This window comes from Leiobunum rupestre, chromosome 6, assembly GCF_980474605.1.
Source record: "Leiobunum rupestre chromosome 6, qqLeiRupe1.1.hap1, whole genome shotgun sequence".
Classification (NCBI taxonomy): Eukaryota; Metazoa; Arthropoda; class Arachnida; order Opiliones; family Sclerosomatidae; genus Leiobunum; species Leiobunum rupestre.
In genome coordinates, this window is record NC_143389.1 from 67212871 (window position 1) to 67233885 (window position 21015).

Sequence of the window (21015 nt, forward strand, 5' to 3'; positions counted from 1 at the left end):
CCAAGGCGAGGCAAAGAAAACGAGAGAGAGAACGCGTGGTGCGGGGGTATTTGTATCTCCTACGCGAGAGCGTAAACCCCTGGTGGCCGACGCCTGAATTATCAAACAATAAGATAAAAAAAATATATTGTAGCCGACCCGAACGCCATCCGGTGATCGGATCGGTTACAAGATCAACCTGAATTTCAACTATTTTTTCCAATAAATCTGCTTCTTTTATTTCACAATGCAAATTTAGTTTAGAACGTGAGTCTCCGAGAAATTAATTAATTTGCAAATTTATTACATTAACAGAACTTGACAATATATTGTAGTTCATTTTAGCTCCTAAGCCTTGGTTGTTCAAACCGGTTTGTTTACTAAAATAATGGCCGTCAGTTTATCAGATGTAGAGCTAGTTGGGCGACGGCTTAATCGACATTTGAGATTCGATGACGTCAAATATTACGTAGGGCACGGATGACGCAATATCTGTGAAACAAACTGTTAGTGAAGAAATAGAGCTAGTGGCATACTTATGAGTAATTATGTTACATATGATTGGAGGAGTAATCCTACACAACTGTGAGAAAGATGGTGCATTTGAAAGATGTAGTTTCAATGGTATAATCACTCCAGCCTCAGACTCTCCACTCTTTGGGCTCATTAGCAGATCTGATCAAGGAAATGTCATGGTATCCCTGTAAAGCATTTGTTACAACACTGGAGATAATTAAAAAATTTGTTGAAGCTTCACTACCATAATTACCAAAATCAGGAATCCTTCAGAAACTAGAAACTCAGTTATCACCCAAATTGAAAATCTGCGGAAATCTGCAACACACTGAGATAATAGCCAACATCATTGTGAATCGTTTCATTCTTCCTCTTTTGGACAATTTGTTAATCAACATTTCACAGAAGTGCGAAAAGATAAAACACCTAGAATATAAACCAATTAGTCGTAAGGTTTTAAAACTATAAATTTCATGCAGAATCCCAATTAAATAATAAGAATTTAAAATAGTATTTGAAACGTTCCATATCTTTGGATCGTATTTTAAATTCAAACACTCATATTTCATAATATACATATATAACTTGTTAAATGTGTTTATTCAAATGTGTTTTATTTCATATTTTATAACCTGTTAAAATTAATAAAAAAAAATAATATTTTATACTTTATATAAACCTGTAAAAACCAAAGGTACTTATTAAAACAAGTGAAAGTTCAAATTAACAACTTCCACACTTACAGAAGTTTTTTTAAAAATTCCAGCAAGTTGACGACAATCATGGATTTTTTGACTCTCCTTACAAGGCGTAGCTAACTCTCTTCTGGTGAATTTCTCCGCCTTAAAATTTGTACTGATTTTAGAAAAAGATTGTGAGTGAACCAACCGGTCTAAAATTATGAATTGGTTTAAAATAATTCTTGAAACTCACTTTTTATCCTATTTAAAATTCATCTTCGGAAAACAACGCGGAAATTACAAAAAGTTATTTAATAGGTAAACCACTCTAATGCTTTTCTATGGGAAAAAAAATTTAAAGAGACATTCCCTCCTACTAGCGCTCCACTCGGCGATAAGCGGGGTAAATTGTTAATTTTTTATAAGATCGTTAACATGGCCGCTAAATAAAGCTGGCAGGCCTCTATGTGCGAGTACGCGAGTATATCTAAGTTGGCCGTGGTTTGACCTTGACTGCATATTTTAGGCCAAAAATGATATGGACGAATAATGGAGTTTTCTTCAAGATAACTTGATAATTGTTCACAAATGGATAACTCAAGTGGTTTAGATACAACTGACAATACAAAGATTTGCCTATAGTTATCGAGGTTTTTAGGAGGTGGGATACTGTCTATTTCAGTCGCCTTCGATCTCTTTCATTTGTCAATATATTGTTTGGTAGTAGCAATATTTATTTTTGTTAAGTTGAATTTTGATTTTATAGGTAATTCACATTTTCACTTGCTTTAGTAAAATGTTGGTTGAAAATTTCTACGACAGCTTGAGGCTAATCGTGTAAAATATCATTTTGTTTAAGTACAATGTGGTTTTGAGTTAACTGTTTTCCTTAAACATTTTCATTTATACTTTTCCAGGTATCAGATATATTTTTTGAGGTTGAAAATTTATTTCCAAAATTTTTTTTACCTTTATTTGGTTGACAACTGTGTTTCTGTATATTTTAAATTGTTCTTCATTATATGGGCCATTTAACCCTAATTTCCTCCTTGAGTGGAGATTTCGAATTGATATGAGGTTCAGGATATCAGAGTTCAGCCAAGGTGGGAGCTTAGTATGTACTCACTTTATATTTAAGGAGCCCAGAAGTAAAAAACAAAAAAGTAGAGTGATAGAATCAATATCTTCATTATGGTGCGATAACAATAGATCACCATCTATAATGCCTTGTTTATAGTTTGTTAGATTAAATTTATGATAATTTCTTGTGGTTACAAAATGAGTTCCAGATTTCTGGTTTTTTCGTTTTCTCACACAAAATGATATTGTGAATGAGAAACCAACATTATGATTTTCGTTGGATATGATGTAAGATGAATGTGAAGTATATATATGATCCAGTAGTGTGTATGTTTGAGTTGATTTTAGTCCTCTGTGATGGGTTTTAAATATTTTGTAGTGGGTGAAAGGGAATTTGCTAACAGATTGCAATTAAAGTTGCCCATTAGTATTCATTCTTAATGAGTTTCCAGGATTTGATCGATCGCTGTTTTCAGGTGTATCATGTCATTATAGTCACTATCTCAGAAACATCCAATATATAATTTTGGGGACCCCTTGAAAGTTACTTCAGCCCAGAGAAAATTTACATCCAGATTTAGTCTTTTAGATCGTATAAGGAAATTGTTAATAATAGCTTATAATAGAGAACTAGACTATCTGATCTATGTTTCGATACTCTACCTTTTCGTAATGAGCCATTAAATAAAAAGGCTGGATGAGATTCACTTAGCCGAGATTCTGAGACACATAACACATCCAATGTAAATTTATCCAATAAAATTTCCACTTCATTTAGGTAAGGGAGAAGAGTACAGACATTTAGGTGACCAATACGTAGACCTTTAATGTATCTTGAAGAATGATTATATATACAGTCGGGCATTATTTCCAGATCTGAAATGGCATCAGATTTAGGCTTCCTAAACCTGTGTATTCGTAGTGGCGAAGGCCAGTTTTCAGGATTTAAGAATAGTTCTTTAGAAAAGTAGAAATAGGGTGGCCGAGCTTTGAGAACTAAGGAAGCCCCTGAGAAGCTAGCTAGCATGATTAGTAAAATCGTAACTGGATAAAATAGGTTAGATTGGTTTGGGCGCGCAAGTCAGTCCTCGGGTGTTCTAAAAATTCTAAATCAGGAATTTTTTGTAAAAATCCATCGAAAAATCTTAATTTTTAAAGTTAAATCTCTCTGCAGATATAAATTTGCGCCGCATAATTCTTGCACCAAAATATTCCTCATCGCCCAAGGTATCAAATAAATATAACACTTGGTCGAAAACCTTGTGTGTCTGTGTACCCTACTTTACCCATTATACATTATAGACTTGTGATTTTTTATGCATTTAAAGTAATTTTTTGTATGCAAAGCTATTTTGTAGTGGTGTGCGAGTATCACAATTTGGCTACCTAGTCGAGTTAGTTTCTAATTTTTTTACCTCAGAATTCGAATAAGAGCTTGAAAAACCAAGTTAGTTTACGAGTTTTAAGTTAACCGTTTATCTAAGCTCAGAGTTCCTAACGATTTGGATCATTCTCAACAAGTTAGAAAATTTTAAGCGAGTTTTAAATTCTTAGTTTTCATCTTTGAAACGAGTATTAAACAAGTTCATGACTTGCTTTTTAGATAATATATGAACAATATGAAATTAACAGAAATATGAAATTAATTTCCAAAATATTTAATGGTCTTTCAATGTAATATAGGAACTTAAACAAAGCTATGTTGTATTATTTCCAAAACTTAAACTTAAAACGAACTGTTTAAAATTTCCACATGACTTTAATAGAGCAACAATGAAATCAACAAAATATTTTTAAGGGCCCTAATTGGTTGGAAATTGTGTTGTCATAGGTTTTAAAATTTTTAGCACTCGGCAACACTTAAATTGTCTGACGAGTTCTTAGCGAGCTTGACGTTGGTGAAACTTTGAACTCGTAAGCTCGACGGGTTTCTGGAGAAGGCTTAACAAGCTTTGAGCCCAGGGTTGGCCGATTTAAATCAACGATTTAAATCACGATTTTAATCAATGATTTTTTCAAAAAAAATGGTTGATTTAAATCAATTTTTATATAGTATTTTTGAAAAAGAAAAACCTGGCCAATTGCTATAATTTATGTTTTAATATAATCTTTCTTGTACTTCCCCCTAATGTTGCATTGGAATCTACCTGTGGGTGGAGATTCTGCCAAATTGTTTTTGTAAAGTACCAAAATAGGTTTTAAAAAATAACTTCTATATGATTATTAGCTTAAACTTAATAAATTCATTATACATATATAGATTAAGTCTTTAAAAATTAAAACATAGTGGTTTTAGGTAAAATTATGATACTTAATTATATAAAACTTTGAAATTTTAATTAAAATCAAAAAACCAATAAAAATCTGATTTAAATAAAAAAAATCGATTTATTTGACTTTTTAAAAAAAATCAAAAAATTGCCAACCCTGTTTGAGCCGAGTACTCGACTCAAACTCGTTTTGAATACTCGCTTAAAACTAGTGCTCACACACTCCGATTTGGTTTTATTCTTGTTTATTTACAGCTTGAAGAACTTGGAGAACAATATGATGTAGAGCAAAGAATGCACGAAGGTACATGCCATTTTATCTCTAAATTACTGGTATAGGTTTGATGTTGAAGGACTATTTTAATTTTGTACAAAATACTATAAACTCTTAAGAATGGTGTAAACTGCTATGTTTATTTTTTCATATTAATTTTATGTATTTTTTTATTTTTGCTTTGTTTATTATGTAGACATATTATTTGAGTTAAAAACTGAACGAATTAAGTTAGATAATGAAATTAAACCATATTTTTTGAAGCATCATTCTATTTTTGATTCTTGATGAGTTAAAAAATTAAAAAAAAATTTTAGAAAGTTTTAATTCAATGGTTATTGAAAGGCTAGTTCCGAAATGTTATATTTACATTGTAAATTAAATTTTTTTTTAAGGTGTTAGGAGCATGGGTCACGCCTATGTTTTAGGTCCTGGTAAGGACCGAGAAGCGGCACTGCACAGTGTACGACATGGATTGCAAGAATGTGTGGATACTCTAGTGGCAATTGAAACCGATCTTGAGAGAATGATGGGTACTTTGATGTTCCAAATAAAAGGTGAGGTATTTGGACATAAATATAAAATTATCTCATCCCTTATAGTGTAGGGGGACAATAGCATAACTTTTAGTAATATTTCCTATCTGATGTGTAAGTCCATTCAATAACTTCCTACTAATTGGCCAAAGACTATAGCTCTACTTCAGTAGGACATGAAACTGTTGACTTTTCTATGGATTTAGATCAATTTCTATGAATAGTGTAGTGTAAGCGAAGGTATCATTATTGTCGTGCTCTCTACATGTCTGCTTGTTCGCTTTTTTCGCGTTTCCTCAGTAGTTTTAGGACTCAAACTGAGACCACTCTGTATTACCTCAGCATTTATGGACTGGCTAAATGAGACCACTCTGCTAACTTAAATCAGTACATTGTATCTGTTAAATATAATTAAGGCGAGTTATTAAATGGACTCATTGTTAGACAATGAAAATCATTCATTAGTGATTAAATTTATCAAATATGTATGTTGCAACATGACAGCAAGTAAACCATGTAAAATGTCAGCTTGTTGTTCTGGCTAAAACTGTATAGTGTTAAAGCACCATTAATAATTACACATTCCAACAGAATCTTAAAGTAGGAAATTAGGAAGCGAGGGAATTTTACACTAGATCATCTGCTAATTTTACAACCACTTTTGGATTCCTGACATTTTAAACAATTGATATGTCAACGTTTCTTATTAATTTTAATTATTTATTTTGTTAATCTTAATGGTACATTTATCCCCAGGAGTCTGACACTTGAAAATTTTGCATTAATGATTTTCAATCAAACTGAATTGTGAGGTTTCAGAGCACAATTTTCGTGTTGATTTTTTTTACTGATTTTGATATTTGGAACAGATTTTCTCACAGATTTCACTATTTTCAAGTGGATTTCAAGATTTCTAAAATGTTTATAGTTTCATGTTTGCTTGAACAGTGTTGGCCAAAGGAAAATCAACTACCCTTAAGAATTGATAGTTGAATCTTCAAGTTCCCACTCAAAAGTGTTTTATTGCTTATGACGTTCAAAATTATTTGCTTTACTTTCCTAATGTATCACAAACTTGATAAAATAACAATAAAATTTACAGGTATTCAAGGTTTTGCAAGATTATGTTCTGGTGATGTATTTGAAATTAATGTTCGATATGGAGACCAAAAATGGAAGACACGTGGAAGGGTTTTGAAAAATGAGAAACAGTCCTGGGATAATCCTAGGGCCATATTTAAAGCTCTTCTCAGTGAGCACATCATTATTAAAGCAATGGAAGTAAAAACCCTAGGGAAAAATGTACTTTTGGGACATAAATATTGTGAAACTCTGGATCTCTTTTGCGCAGCACCTCAACTTATGTCTGTGAACCTTAATCCAAGGTAATTATGTTCATGACTTAACAAATACCTGATAATAGTAAATAACAATAAAACAGTAAGTATAACACTTCTTATTGTTTTATTACTTATTTACTTAACTTTTTTTCGACACTGTCCTGAGCCCAGAACGGACTTAAAGGGATCCATCACTGACAACAGGGGGAGGCATAGGGGTAACATAAAATCCAGACTTTCAGTGTGCTTCAAAACCAGTTTTTTTTTTGTGACCCCTATGAGTTCCCCTGTTGTGAGTGAGGGATCCCTTTAAGGTTGGGACCAAACTGAGTAGTAAATTATAGGCCTTGGCCATATAGTATATTTCAGCTTGGGTATATTTCGACCCTCTATGGGTCTCTGTGCTGAATTAAACCTTGATTACGCCAAAACTCTAACTCAATTTGGTATTTTGCTAATTGTCATACTTATATTCTTATGTTATTTATATTTGAACGGTGTTGGCAAGTAATCAATATATTTTATCTTGAAACAATAGCTTGCCTATTATTTGTATCGTATTCAGCAAAATAATAAATTGGCTTATGTATAACATTTAAATAGATAAAAGTTCATTGATACCTTTTTTCACACAGAACTTAAAATAATTATATTCCTTGCGCTATTCAAATGTTTGTCCTTGAAAAAAATCTTGTGATTGTGGTGCATGAGCAAAATAGTTTGCCCATGGGCACCCTCAGACATTTTTCTGAGGGAGGCAGGGCCGTAACCAAGGGGTGGTATTTGTTTCCATTGCTTGCCCCCCCCCCCTGAAATCAAATCCTGGTTACGGTGCTGGAGGGAGGGGGTGATCTTCATACCTTTATTAGTGTATTTATAGCTCATGAAAGGGCGCATTTTTCCATTTTGCCCCTACCCTTTGGGTGCCCATGAGATAGAAAACCTAGCGTGTTTCTATCTTTGACGGAGTGTTTAAAATCCACTTCCATTTCTTATCTATAAAGTTGATGACATGTTTTTCGTCACGGAGCTGAAAGTATTAACGCAATTTACGTCATATCCTGTGAACCAGGTTTCATTAAAGAAACTGTTTATATCTTTGAATGAATAAGCTTGCATGATTGATATATTTACATACAACAATATTTTAATTTTATCCTGTTATATGACAAACTTGTATAGAAAACCAAGTTTTGCTTGATGTCATTGTGTAGAATATCCCCTTGGAGTGATTTAGAACTGAAGAATTCCTGAGACAAATATAAATATTGAAACTGAAAAATTTTCGGAAATTTTAAGTTATAGGAGGAAACTTTCAGTAATAAATTAAGATTTCATTTGGTCTTTAAATAGGGACTTGAAAACTTGGATCACACTTCTCTCATGATAGTAATTTCTTTTAATTTTTCACACTTCTTTTTTCAGTGGATCATTGAAGTTGCATTTAATTGTCACTTGGAAGTGAGTTTTTTTTACTTTTAATTAATTGTACCCTTTGAATTCAAACTTATATTTGTTTTATTAAAAAGGCCTTTATACGTAAAGATAATTTGAAACCGTTAAAGGGCAACACAAGTAGCGTAGGGGAATGAATGTATCATATCTTATAGATAAAATGTGTCTGCCATGACTGCTGTTGGCTCGCGTGGCATGAAGGGCTTGAAACCACCCTCCTACGCATTGTAACCCGGCCACCTATTTAAAGGCATTATAAGTCGCTAGATGACTTGGGTCTAAGGTGGTGCCAATTGGATATTAGCCTAGCTGATTATTATTATTAATAGAATGGAAATCTTGGTAAGACACCTGAATTTAATCATGTTAGTGAAAACTATTTACATTTATATTAATTATGGTTAAAAATGTTAAGAGGCATATTAAGATCTAACTAAACGAATCAACGCAAAGCAACACAACTGAACAAAACTTCAGACTATAGCGTATGACGCTAAAAATATATATATATTTTCCAAGGAATGGAAACTTAACCCCAAAATGGCTACGATACAGTTTTTATCTATAAGATATGATTCCTACCTGCATCCATTTTTCAAAACTCTCCTCTTTTTTTAAAACCAAGCTAGACCATTCGATCATTATTTTCATGAAAGATATGAAGATTAACACATGAAAATAAAAATATCCATTATTTTTAAATGACAATTTAATATTGTGCATCATGATCTACAATACTTAAATGTGTACGATAGATCACACTCTAATACTAAATGTGTACCATAGCTCATACTTCATAATTTAAAATATCATTTAAACTTTTGATTCTTGTGATAGCTTGTGTCTACATTTTCTTATTAAAAAATTTAATTACTTTTGGATCCATTTAACATTGAGATACAAATTTTCATGGTGAAGGTTTATCCTTGATCAAAAAGTTATTCAATTTAATTTAAATCTTTTCGGCGTGTAGGTCAATATTTTCTCAGTAAGCACTCTTTTATGCCCTAAATGTGAAGGTTTGAGCATCTCATTATGCACAGACTGGAAACGAGTGATTCTGTCAATATTCTCGGCGAAGCAGATCTTGCTTTTTGTTTCTGAGATGGGCTTTTCCAGGCCTAAAAATATGGGGCTAAAAATAAAAGTGCTAGGTTGGGCTTGACCCTACCACCCAACCCCTACTAATAATATTAATATTAATAATAAAGTAACTTTTTAATAAGCAAAAGAACTAAATGAAAATCATTGTATAAACATTTATGTTATGCGTATGTTAATTAGTCAAGAAAGCTTAGACTTAAATCTAAGGTGAAAAATCCAATACTGTTGTGCTTCACCATCATTTGTTGGGATAATAATAAAGAATTCTCATTAGTTTTCACCATAATGTGCTTATACAGGGTGTCCACTAAAAAATGAACCAGGGCGAATATCTCAATCTGTTTTAGGTATGATTTTGAAATTTTCAAATCTTATTCAAGATGTAGGGGGAAACCTACTGCGTAAATGTCGATGACCTTGAACCACCTCTTCAAGGTCATCCAAAAACTAACTCGAGAACCGTAAGTGTTAGAAAGTTGGTTCCAATTAGAAAAGTGTTCCACGTGACTTTTAAAATTCAAATAGCTTTGACCCGATCGGATTTGACCAAAAGGAAGCCGAGAAATGCTAGATGAAAAACAAGAAGGTCGTTAAGTTGATAACGTGTCGAAAGCGAGGTTTGGGATCTGATAACTCTAAAGATACACGTGTTAGAGTACTGCAATTTGCTACACATCCTCATCAGGATTGAGGGTCTTTAGTGCAAAAATTTCAATGACCTTGAACCCTGTCAAGGCCATCCAAAAACAAGCGCGAGAACCGTAAGTGTTAAAAAGTTGGTTCCAAATAGAAAAGTGTTCCACGTCACATTGTAGATCTAATTAGCTTTGATTCGATCGAATTTGACCAATAGGAAGTTGAGGAACTGTTTTACAAAATCGCAAAGGTCGTTAAAACGAAAATTGAAAGTAAACGCACATAACTTGAAACCAATTCGTGTTACATCAAAATTTGCTAGACAAACTCATATGGTGGTCGTCATGACAACAACATTTAAAAAAATTTCAAATGTCATTTTATTTTACGCTAAGCTTCATTCGAAGTTTATTTTTGTAACCACAAAGTTAATTTTTTCTTTAGAAATAATAAAGTTATGTATACTATTCGAGAAAATGGCAATGGTTTGGTGATTTTATGAAAATGGGAGAAATGTGCACCTAGCAGCGGCAATTTTTCGGCAGGGTCATCCTCGTTTAACCCTTACGCACAGTACGTTTTTGCGAGTAGTCAATCGATTTCGCTTAACCGGCGATGTTAATAGATTAATTCAAGGAGATTATCGTGAAAACAACCTTGACGTCGATATCTTAGCTTATTTCAACGCTAATCCGCGTTGCAGCACACGCGGATTAGAACTACAATGTGACGTGGAACACTTTTCAAATTGGAACCAACTTTCTAGCACTTAGAGTTATCAGCTCCCGAACCTTGCTTTCGACACGTTATCAACTTAACGACCTTCTTCTTTTTCATCTAGCATTTCTCGGCTTCTTATTGGTCAAATCTGATCAGGTTTAAGCTATTTTTACTTAAAAAGTCACATGAAACACTTTTCTAATTGAAACCAACTTTCTACCACTTACGGTTCTCGAGTTAGTTTTTGGATGACCTTGAAGACATGGTTCAAGGTAATCGAAATTTTCGCAGTAGGTTTCCCCTACATCTTGTATACGACTTGAAAATTTCAAAATCGTGCCTAAAACAGATTTTGAGATATTCGCCCTGGTTCATTTTATAGTGGACACCCTGTATCCCTTTTGACCTAAGTCAAACATGAGTAAGCTTTACCTAGTATTCTATTCTCCAGATTTTTTCTATGACAGCCAATTAATTTTAGACTTACAAATTTCATTGTATCTTAATAAGCTAGTTTCAATAATATCTGATGCACAGTTAGACGAAAAAGCAACCGAGGATGGTTCTATGACATCATACCTCAGCGTGACCTTGGTGACCTATGGCGTCCCTTTGTGATTATTATCCTAATAGTTATATTTATAGCCGATAGATGGCGGTGTGGTTATTTAAACTCGGCCTAAGGTGGTGCCTTGGGTATTAGCCTAGCTGATTATTTTATTATTATTACTCTTATTATACTAGGAGTGTATGATGCATCTTTTTTTTTTCAAGAAACTTTAACTGTTTAAATTCTTAAAATGGTTTTTTGTTTAATATGCAAAAACACTAATGAATTGTATTATTAATTTATTTTCAGCCCCCTTCATTTTAATTCAGATGAAGTAGTTTCGCCAAAATCTTTACCACCTTTACTAGCAGCTTTTCAGTCTCCACTCAATAAAAGACGTGGTCAAGTACCTGTTCCTGAAACAGAAATATCAAATGTAAGTTTTTCAGATTTTAAATGAATGATCATGAAAAAGACTAGAAAGGTGAAGGAACTGACTGTTATTACTCCAAAGTTTGCTCACTTTGTCAGAAATTCATTACTCAAAATTGTCATTGACCTCTTTTTTGTGGATTGTTCTTGAGTGCTCGACAATTTTCAGCCCCTGTTCCCTGCCATAGACTAAAATAATACAGTTAGACTAGTTTGCCATTAAGCAAAGCTAAAATTGTGAGTTAGGTAGTGTACAACATGTAGATATTTAACTACATTTAGACCCTAAAATAAGAGGTTGTATAATTTTAAACCGTTGCTGCTATTTCAAAACTGGATGCTAGCTAGGGAGGGAACCAAGGATTGCTTGATATTTGAGCATGCGTAGAGATCGAATATTTTGTTTATCGCTGAGAAACATATCTATGATAAATGTAAATCATATGCACCTCATTGGGTCTTTACCAAAAAAATAAGTTGACTAGAAACTTGAATTTAAGTTTGTATTTGAGACATACAAACTAAATATTAACTAAGACCATATTTAAAAACACTTTACACCAATTAGACTACAAAAACAAACTAATTACAAACTTTTAAAACAAAGAATTTTCCTGCCAACTTATTACCCATTTAACCTAAGTACTCTATTTTATTTCTGATAAAAAGGTTTGGCAAAATGCTCGTTTAACTATAAATTCAGCTATAACTTTGAACTTCTTAAATTAAAACTAAAATTATTCTTTGAAATGAATCATCATAATCATGAAAAATTGTAGTAACAACCTCAGTGACAATTGAAATCACCAAATGGTGAGGGTGATGGTAGTCATGTTGTCTTAAATTGCATAAAAGTGGATCCACTTTTATTCTTCCCCCCCAAAAACCTTCCGAAGCCAGGAATTTATTTTACCATTTATTAATTTAAATCGGTCAATTCTTTCAGTTTGCTATTTCTCCCAGTGGAAGCTCTTCAAAATCTGGTGATATTTGTTCCTCCTCTGAGACTCCCAGTCCTCCTATTACAAGTCTTCAAAATTCTTCTAGTCAAAATAACTTAAATTTACCAGATCAGTTGTCTGATACGCCATCTAGCTCTTCACTTGTTTTTGAGGAAAAATTAAAAAGCAGTTATCCATCAGGTGAAGACAACTCAGAATGTTGTAGTCTTGATCAAGATATGTCATACCAAGGTACAGAACTTCAGGATTTAGTTCATTCATTACTGTCATCAATGGAAGATATACAAGGACAATATCCTGAGCTCCATTTACTTGAATTGCATTTAAATCATTTGGATAAAATTTTAAGGGTAAGGTAACCTTTTATGTTCTAATTATGAAAAGTAGAATCATTGATGTCCTTGTAAACTTGTATTTTTTAATGATGGATTATAAATAAGCGCTATGCTTTTCTTAAACCACAAACAGAAATATATCTTTGATCTCCATTGTAGACTTTTAATAATAATAATCAGCTGAGCGAATACCCAAGACGTTAAAATAGGTCTAAGTTATGAATGTGGCAAAGCTTACTGTGTAAGAGGGTGATGGTTGGTTCTTCCCACCATGCATTATAACCAACAGTACCTACACTTACTATTACCATTAACCACTGGTTTTATGGAAAGGAGAAACTTAGAAAACTGGCCCTTTGCTATTAAGCTGTTCAGAATTTTCACCCAGTGCCAAAACAGGATTCGAAAACTAGCTCCTCTTGCTGTATGCCATAAGTGCTAACCACTCTGCCACCCTAATAAAAAAATGCATCAAGCTTTGATCATTTATGTAGGATAGGACGAGAATATTAATTATAAAAATTGAATTTTTTATTGGGCCCTAAATACATTTGTCCCCATATAAAAGTGAAAAGTGTAAGAAAGCCTCTTACTTCGGCTGTTTATGGTCCATCTGTATTCCGAAAGATATAATTATAAAAGGCATTGAGAATGGCATATCTACTCTTGTAAAGTATTTATCTTTGTTTAATAGTGGAGTAAAGGTGTTTGTAGTAGAAGAGGATCTACTGGTTCAGAAATTAGTATATCAATTGAAAGCGCTCTTGGGTGTTTTGACTTTTTAAACACTGCTATTGAAGGAGATGAATCAGAAGTCCCAAGTGAATGGTAAGTTATTTCTTATCTTTCTGTTAGTAGTAATCTCTCTTTCTTTATATAAGAATAAATATAAATTTTAGCCTCCAAACCTTTTTCCACCATCCACATGTTCCCAACCAATTGTTTGGCCTGTTTAAGGTTAGGAGTATTTATCTATTGAACATAAATTGAAGTAGAAAGGGGTAGGCGGCATTTTTTGGGTACAATTTTGCTATTAGGAAAGTACTTACAGGAATGGCAAAAAAAGTCGCTAACACAGCTACTGAATGGTTGGAAAACTCAAAAGCTTTAGTTTCACCACTAGTTGCAGCTTATCATGCTAGCAATCTCCAATATTGCTGAGAAAAGTCTTTTTTTAAAGTGATTCTGGGGTGAACATTTGATTTCAGTCAAATATGTTCTACATCTTAAATTTCCTCCTTGTTGCGGTCTGGGAGAGCTAATTGTCTTTGAGAAAATATATATATATCCACCGGACTGAAACAGTGGGAATATATATAGGTAGGTGTTGCGGTCTTGAAGTGAAGGAAATGGTCTTGAAGTTGAGGAAACGGTCTTGAAGTTAGGTGATGGTAATTGCTGATTGGTAACGTGTCAGTAGGTTAAATAATGAGTTGGAATTAGAAAATATAAAAACTGCATTTATTTACACGAAAAAATCAGTTTAAATTTTGGAAGGAGACCTTCTCTGGTTAGCGGGCTTAAGAGATCTGGTTAAGTGTAGCGCAACGGGCACTGTCGAAGGGTTGGGTTCCCCCCTTTTACGGCCCCGGTATCCCTACTCAACCAATTTGCAGCGCGCGGCATCCCAAAGGGTATCTCACTAAGAACCCCAAGGAAGGCCGGCGTCGCCGTCGCGGACAATGGCAAAGGTTACTCTTTTCTCGCAGATTGGGTAAATTCGAGGAAAAGTAACGCTCCCATTGCCCTACACTTTATGACCAATTCATCAAGCAGAGATAAGATTTTTAAGGTTGACAGGTAATTGCTTGAGAACGAAAGTGAAGGAGAATACAATTTTATGGTTTAAAAGGTAGAAATATAAAACGGGACAATAGATATTTTTTGCGCGAAACAGTTAAAGAGGGTTAAAATTATACATTTTGGAAAGTTTGGGTTTGTAAGCCTAAATTTATACATTTAGATTAAATTTGATGTTATTAAAGGAATTTTAAATGAAAGCTCGTATTTTACACTTCCAAATTCTTTACACCTCATATTTTCAGATGTTGAGGGTTCTGAAAATTGGCGTGTTTATATATTTTGGGCCGTTCTTCACATGGAGGGATTTTGTGCTAGTTACGTTAAAAGCCAATTGTAGCCTTTGTTAACAGATTACTATTTTATTTAGTTGCTAGTATAAGAGTAATAAAAGATTTGTGAAAAAATTTGTTATGTACAAGATGGGAAAATTTTGCAAAGCGGTGAAAGTGCTCTCTAGACGTGGGACTGGTCTAGGGCGCTGTCGGAATAAGAGAGGGGGGGATCTCTTAGGCTGGCCGTCTTTAGTGTCAGCTCCAACTCACTTAGCATCAACTATCTAAGCCACAACTCACGCCCGAGTAGGCAGTCTCCCTGCTATATATAATTAATTTAGACGCATAGGGGCGCCACTAGCACTTTACGCTGCTCTTTTGGCCTCTAGGCAATAATGGGTCTTGCAACTTGTTACTCAAATTTAACTGTAAACCATAAACGGTTGTATAAATTATGTGGAATTTTATGTAGCTATACAGTTCTTGATAGTTAGGTTTGAAAAGGGCTTAAATGGAAAAATATTTTCTGGTGTTCGGTTCTGTCTGAAAGTACCTTGTGGCTCTAAACACCTCCATACCAGTATAAAGAACTTTTTTAAGTTACTGGGAATGTACGAGTATACTTTCCAAGCCAACCAACATTACCTAATTGCTTCTGTTTCAAATGGCAATCATCCCATTGAACAATGCCATCTAATATTGTTTGTAATAACATTTTCTTTAAATTATTTGAGAAACATGTTAGTTATGAAATGTTTGTTAGTAAATCCTCAATTATTGTGAAGATAACTTTTTTAAACAAGTCCTTGACAGGTAGCACCATACTGTTTTAATATTAATTGCAATTTTGTCTGGCTTAGGTAGTTCTTATAGCTTCTCTAAACAGATAATTTATGTTACGGAGAATGCACAAGTCAACCTCTTGCCAGTATGTAATAATATAATTTAAAACTCATATTATTTGCAGGGCTTGCGCTATGACTTAAGAATACCTAAAGTTCCCAAATCACCCTATTTTCAATAAATCCAGAGAAAGGCCCCATCAGTTTAAAATCATTTTATACTTCTGTCCAGTTGTCAAAATAGTTAAAGCTGAGGTGTATTATTTTGCAATAATTAAAGTCAGCTTTTGGGGATAGCACCTTTATTTTTAATGTCACGAAAAAACTCCATCACACTATGAAAAGTTATTTTAAATTTCTTGCAGTGTTTTTTCGGAAAGCAATCAGTGCCTTGATAAAGATATGACTGCTAAAACAACTGATTCTGGAGTTGCATCTATAGCGAGACAGCTAAGTGATAAAGATGTGATTGGAAGACAAATGACCCTTTCTAGTCCAAGCCACGGACCTACCACTGGTTATAAACAACTAGATCAAGCTCTTTCGGCACATTTATTATATTGTCAGAAACTAATTGATAACTTGGGATCCTTTGGACCCTTGAAATGTCGCGAAATTTATTCCCTTGACAAATTACGTCGTCAAGCATCCATCGTTGGTACCTTCTTAGCTTTATTAAATGACCACGATCTCAGCAGTAATTTTACCAAATCCAATGAACCAAAAAAAACTATTCATGGGGCAGCTATGCTACCTGATGGTAGCGAGTCAAGAAAATTATGGAAAAAATTAACTCAAGGTGGAAACCAACTTTGTCAAGTAGCAGAAAGCTTGTTGGAACCTCTGGAAGAGTTAATAAAGCCATATTTAACAGAGAGTAATGGTTCTGTTACTGCTCTCTCAGGTATGCTGAATTAGTTTCAGAGATGTCTTCTTAAGGGGGGGGGAGTAGTATTATAATTATTTCATTGAGTTGGGAAATAAGGTCCACTAGGCGCTTAAATAAAAAATATTAACTTTCAGGTCTTGGAAGATGTTTTATCGAAGCGCCTATTGGAAAAATCAAAATTTGTATTAGTTTTTATATTGTTGGGTCATTATTATTACAATTTAAAAGGTATTTCTAATTTGAATGAATGAGAAGTGTTTCCACTGGATTATGCAATCAGGTCGTTACTTTTAACTTGTTCTGGGATTTTAGAGTACTTAAAAGACTACACTGTAATGTTGTTTTACTCCGATTCTGTGCTGGTGAAAAACTAAATTCAGGGTAAAAACGTTTTGCAAAAATGCCTGCACCTGGCCATTTAGAACAAGCGAAAAGTATCCACCCAATGATGTTGGATATAAAAGATTTTTCTTTTTGACCTAGTAAAGCTATGCATTAATAAAAGTGTTACATCATGGATTTATTAAGTCAAATTTTATTAGTGTTGTGTGGTGTGGACCCTTGATATTTTAACACGAAGCTTCATATTGAAAACCCTCTTGACAAAGTATCAAAATCATACCATACCATACTGTAAAGGACCGTGTAGTTTAAAATGTAATTGTGCGATTGAAGGGTTTAATATTCCTTTCTAATGAGGTATAGTTTGTTTATAATTGTATGCATATATCACGCATTTAACCTCTTCCCCAATTTTTGACACAATACTTAAATTTGGAACACCATATTTTTAAATTTATTTAATTATTTTTTTTAGTATCCAAGTTACTTTTGTGTCGGATTATTGACCTCGAACGTTTTGATCCAGAAGCATTCGTTACAAATCTACAGTGGCAACTGTATCTTAGTCAAGGAAATGCAAGCTTTAAGAATAATGTTGAACTTCTGATACTTGAAGGTATTTTTTTAATGTCATATACCAGAAGCAAATAAAACCCAGTGTCTTTTTCCAACATCACCATTTTTATTATTGTATGGGAAAAGATGAAAATGGCTCATATCTAGGTTCCTGAATTATTAAGGGAGGGGGGCGGGCTTTATACCAAGAACAATTTCCTTTAGTATATATTTTAACATAAATGTTTATCAGTAGAATGACAATGATTTTCCAAATTATTTAAAATTAATAAAATTAGGTTTTTTAAGATTTAAAACTTGATTGATTTTTAAATTTTTGTTAGTTTTTCTCTTATGTGCTTATGGGGAATTGTGGTATTGTATTACTGATTTTGGGCTGCTGTTTTACAACTTCTATCAGTTATTTTTTTGGGCAGTGTTAACTTTTGGGCATTTAGGTGGTTTCTCACTGATGGTTACATTATGATATTCGGACGGTGAATTTGTTAGGACCTCAAAGTTCTACCTTAATGGCAGGCATAATTCAAAGTAGCATTATGGATTTACAGTTTTTAAAGATTTTTTGCTTGTATAATTTTTCTCAACTTCCATGTATTTTGATTTAAAACCTTTATCGTTTGTTTTTAGCATCTTTGATTGAAGCCTTACATTCACCGGATCCCGTTGTTGTGAAAAAGGCACTTTCCTCTATGCAAAATAGCCTTCCCCCATCCGAATGCCTACATACTGTTGGTCATATGTTGCTTTATGGAGATGAACCTAGTCTATCTATTGCTGCAGGTTTGTACAGTTAGATTATTTAATTAGTACTGCTAATTGTCCTTTGTGGATGGGGGTTCACTAGTATAATTTTTTTTTGGATTTCTTTTTCATAGAATTTCAAAAACTAATCCAAACACTAGTGGTTAGTTTCTAATTCAGTTTCTTCTCCCTCAAAATATTAGTTACATAATATAAAATAATATATATATAAGTAGGTTTCAATATTAAGTCATTTTTAGACCAAAAAAGTGCTTTTTCTGATATATTTATATTTGAAGCATTTGTAACATAATCACTTGTAAGTATTCCACAAAAGCATTTTTTTTAGTGAAAACATATGACAGGATATGATGTAAGTTCCCTCACCTCCAACTTGCTGATGAAAAATGCATCATCAAAATTTTATAGAAGGGAAATGGAAGCACAGAATGACTTGCGCGTTTCAAGCTTTTACAATCTATTGTTTAGCTCATGCTTTATGATCTTGTTTCCAAGGTAACCTTTTCAATAGAACAACGATTATAAGAATTGTCATTTTTAAGGTCCACTTATTGTATGTTCCGTGTGAAACAAGGTCTTGTTGAAAGTTTTTCTATGGAAATGTTAAAAGAGAGGGATACTTACTCTATGTTACATATGTTTGAAGTAACCAATTTTCCATACTTTCTATGCTATTGAAGTTGTCCTATTTATAATTTTTAAATACACTAAAAGTGTTTAATTTTTTTTGTGTTAGAACAATATGTACAAGAAATTCTCAAGAATATTCAGTTAAGAAAGCAGGTGAGTGGCTTTTACATTATTTTATGCATAGGTTGGTTTACTAACTGCTCCATATGAGCTGTATCATAAATTTATTTTACCCACGAATATTCAACTGGTATACCCTCTTAAAATAATTTAATAGTTAGTGTATTAGCGCACGCTTTTTAACTAGATTTCCCAAGATCTGCATGGATTGATTTTAAAATCTTAGTTTTAATAAACCAGTGACTCAGAAGTACGCAATTCCATCTGTTGTATATAAAAATCCTTTGATTAATCAGTCCCGGTTTGAATTAGTTGTAAGGTCAAGGAACATTTCCTTATGCATACATTACTAGCACTTTAAAATAACTATTTTTCTATTTAAATTACTACATAATTGATTTTAAATTTGTTTGCATTACTTTTTTATATCACAGAAGTCGTGTCCAACAACTAAATCTTTATAATTTGTACAGGTTCTAACAATTTTCCTAGAAGGTTTGGAGTGTGAAAATCCATTAACTAGGCAAGGTGCATGTGTGATTTTAGCTATGGCTAAAGCTACAGAATACATTGAGCAGCTAGTATTTGTATGTTACGCTGATGACAGTGGAAAGGTTAGACAACAAGCCAAAGAAGCCCTATTTTCATTTGGTACGTATTAGTATTGTTATTTCCAAAACTTTTAAACAAAAATATTTTGCTATGAATTTTTTCGTGAATAAGTTTTGTAATTATGTACTTCCATATTTCCTTCAAAAGTTCAAACACTAGTTAGATTAAGAAAAATAAATATACAATGGAATTTTTCATTAACATTAACTCAAGAGATTTCTCTTTGGGTATGACGATTAAGAGATTTAAAAGACAGCTAATTTAAGTGAAATTGGTAACTTGTTGCACACATTAATATCCAAAGATTTGACGCTTTTATTTTTTCTGCTGATTTGTGTATTTTTAATGAAAGATTTAAAACCATCAAAAACATAACTGAGAAGTAGACGTTTTAGAAATTAAAAAATATATATTATTCTGGCATATAAAGCTTAGTTTCAAAATCTGACGATATTAAAATTAACTGATTAATATCACATCTAGGAAGCATAATTATTTAACATTATACTGTATATAACATATAATTTAAATAATTTGTTTATAACCCTTTCTATGTTCATTTAGGAAGTGAAGGCCAATTAGCCTATGAACAAGCTCAGCTTTTTACGCATGGATTTCAAGGATTGAGTGTTCACTGAATCATTGCCTTAATGAGAAGCATCTGCCTTGTTCTTCCTTTATAACTATGTCCTTGAATGTTTTTATGTACAGCTCTTTTTAAAGGCACTTTTTGTGCTTTTCTAGATTTATAAAATATGGAGCATACAATATTGTGCAATATGTATATTATAAATAACATATCAGGATATTATCTCGAATATTTAATCTTTTATTAAAAATTTGAACCATTTAGATTCCTGATTATAAATAAATTTAATATAAAGTGTCATTCAATCCTTTAATTGTATATAATAGAATTTGCTTATGTGTAAAATCTATTTTTTTGATTGTATAGTTTTGTAAACAAAATAGGGTTTTAAATTTTCTTACATTGCACCTTGTTACGAAGCCAAAGATTGTAATTCCTCTAATTTATGAAAATTAAACATTTTCATTTTAATAATTACCAAGGGTTAATTAAAATACATCCTACGTTTTTAAGGTGTCACCAAAAGTGACGATAAAAGTGTGCCTGTTCCTATATTTTCCAATGCTTAAGATTTTCTGAATGATGCTATCAAGATGGAGCGCATAGAAGGCTAGAATACACCCACTTTTTAGTTTGTTCTTTTGTTTTAGATTTACACTAGAGGGGGCTAGTGTTTATGTTGAGTGACAAAAAATCAATTAGCTTGCTA

The 21015-nt window shown here is 32.9% G+C and overlaps 1 protein-coding gene across 3 annotated transcripts in view; it reads left to right on the forward strand.

Moving 5' to 3' along the window:
* The window catches only part of LOC149943234 (rho family-interacting cell polarization regulator 2-like), a 43515-nt gene extending 22781 nt beyond the window's left edge, over window positions 1-20734 (forward strand). For 2 of the 3 annotated variants that reach the window (XM_090177085.1, XM_090177088.1), the window contains 13 exons: window positions 4781-4829; window positions 5195-5356; window positions 6438-6720; window positions 8101-8136; window positions 11450-11576; window positions 12519-12884; window positions 13564-13697; window positions 16152-16690; window positions 17493-17633; window positions 18221-18373; window positions 19092-19138; window positions 19579-19756; window positions 20282-20734. In XM_090177085.1, coding sequence (XP_090033211.1) covers window positions 4781-4829; window positions 5195-5356; window positions 6438-6720; window positions 8101-8136; window positions 11450-11576; window positions 12519-12884; window positions 13564-13697; window positions 16152-16690; window positions 17493-17633; window positions 18221-18373; window positions 19092-19138; window positions 19579-19756; window positions 20282-20355 — 2289 coding nt within the window. In that variant the 3' untranslated portion in view covers window positions 20356-20734. The remainder of the gene's footprint in view (window positions 1-4780; window positions 4830-5194; window positions 5357-6437; window positions 6721-8100; window positions 8137-11449; window positions 11577-12518; window positions 12885-13563; window positions 13698-16151; window positions 16691-17492; window positions 17634-18220; window positions 18374-19091; window positions 19139-19578; window positions 19757-20281) is intronic. The other variant, XM_090177086.1, reaches the window with a different exon arrangement.
* Window positions 20735-21015: the final 281 nt, after the last annotated feature.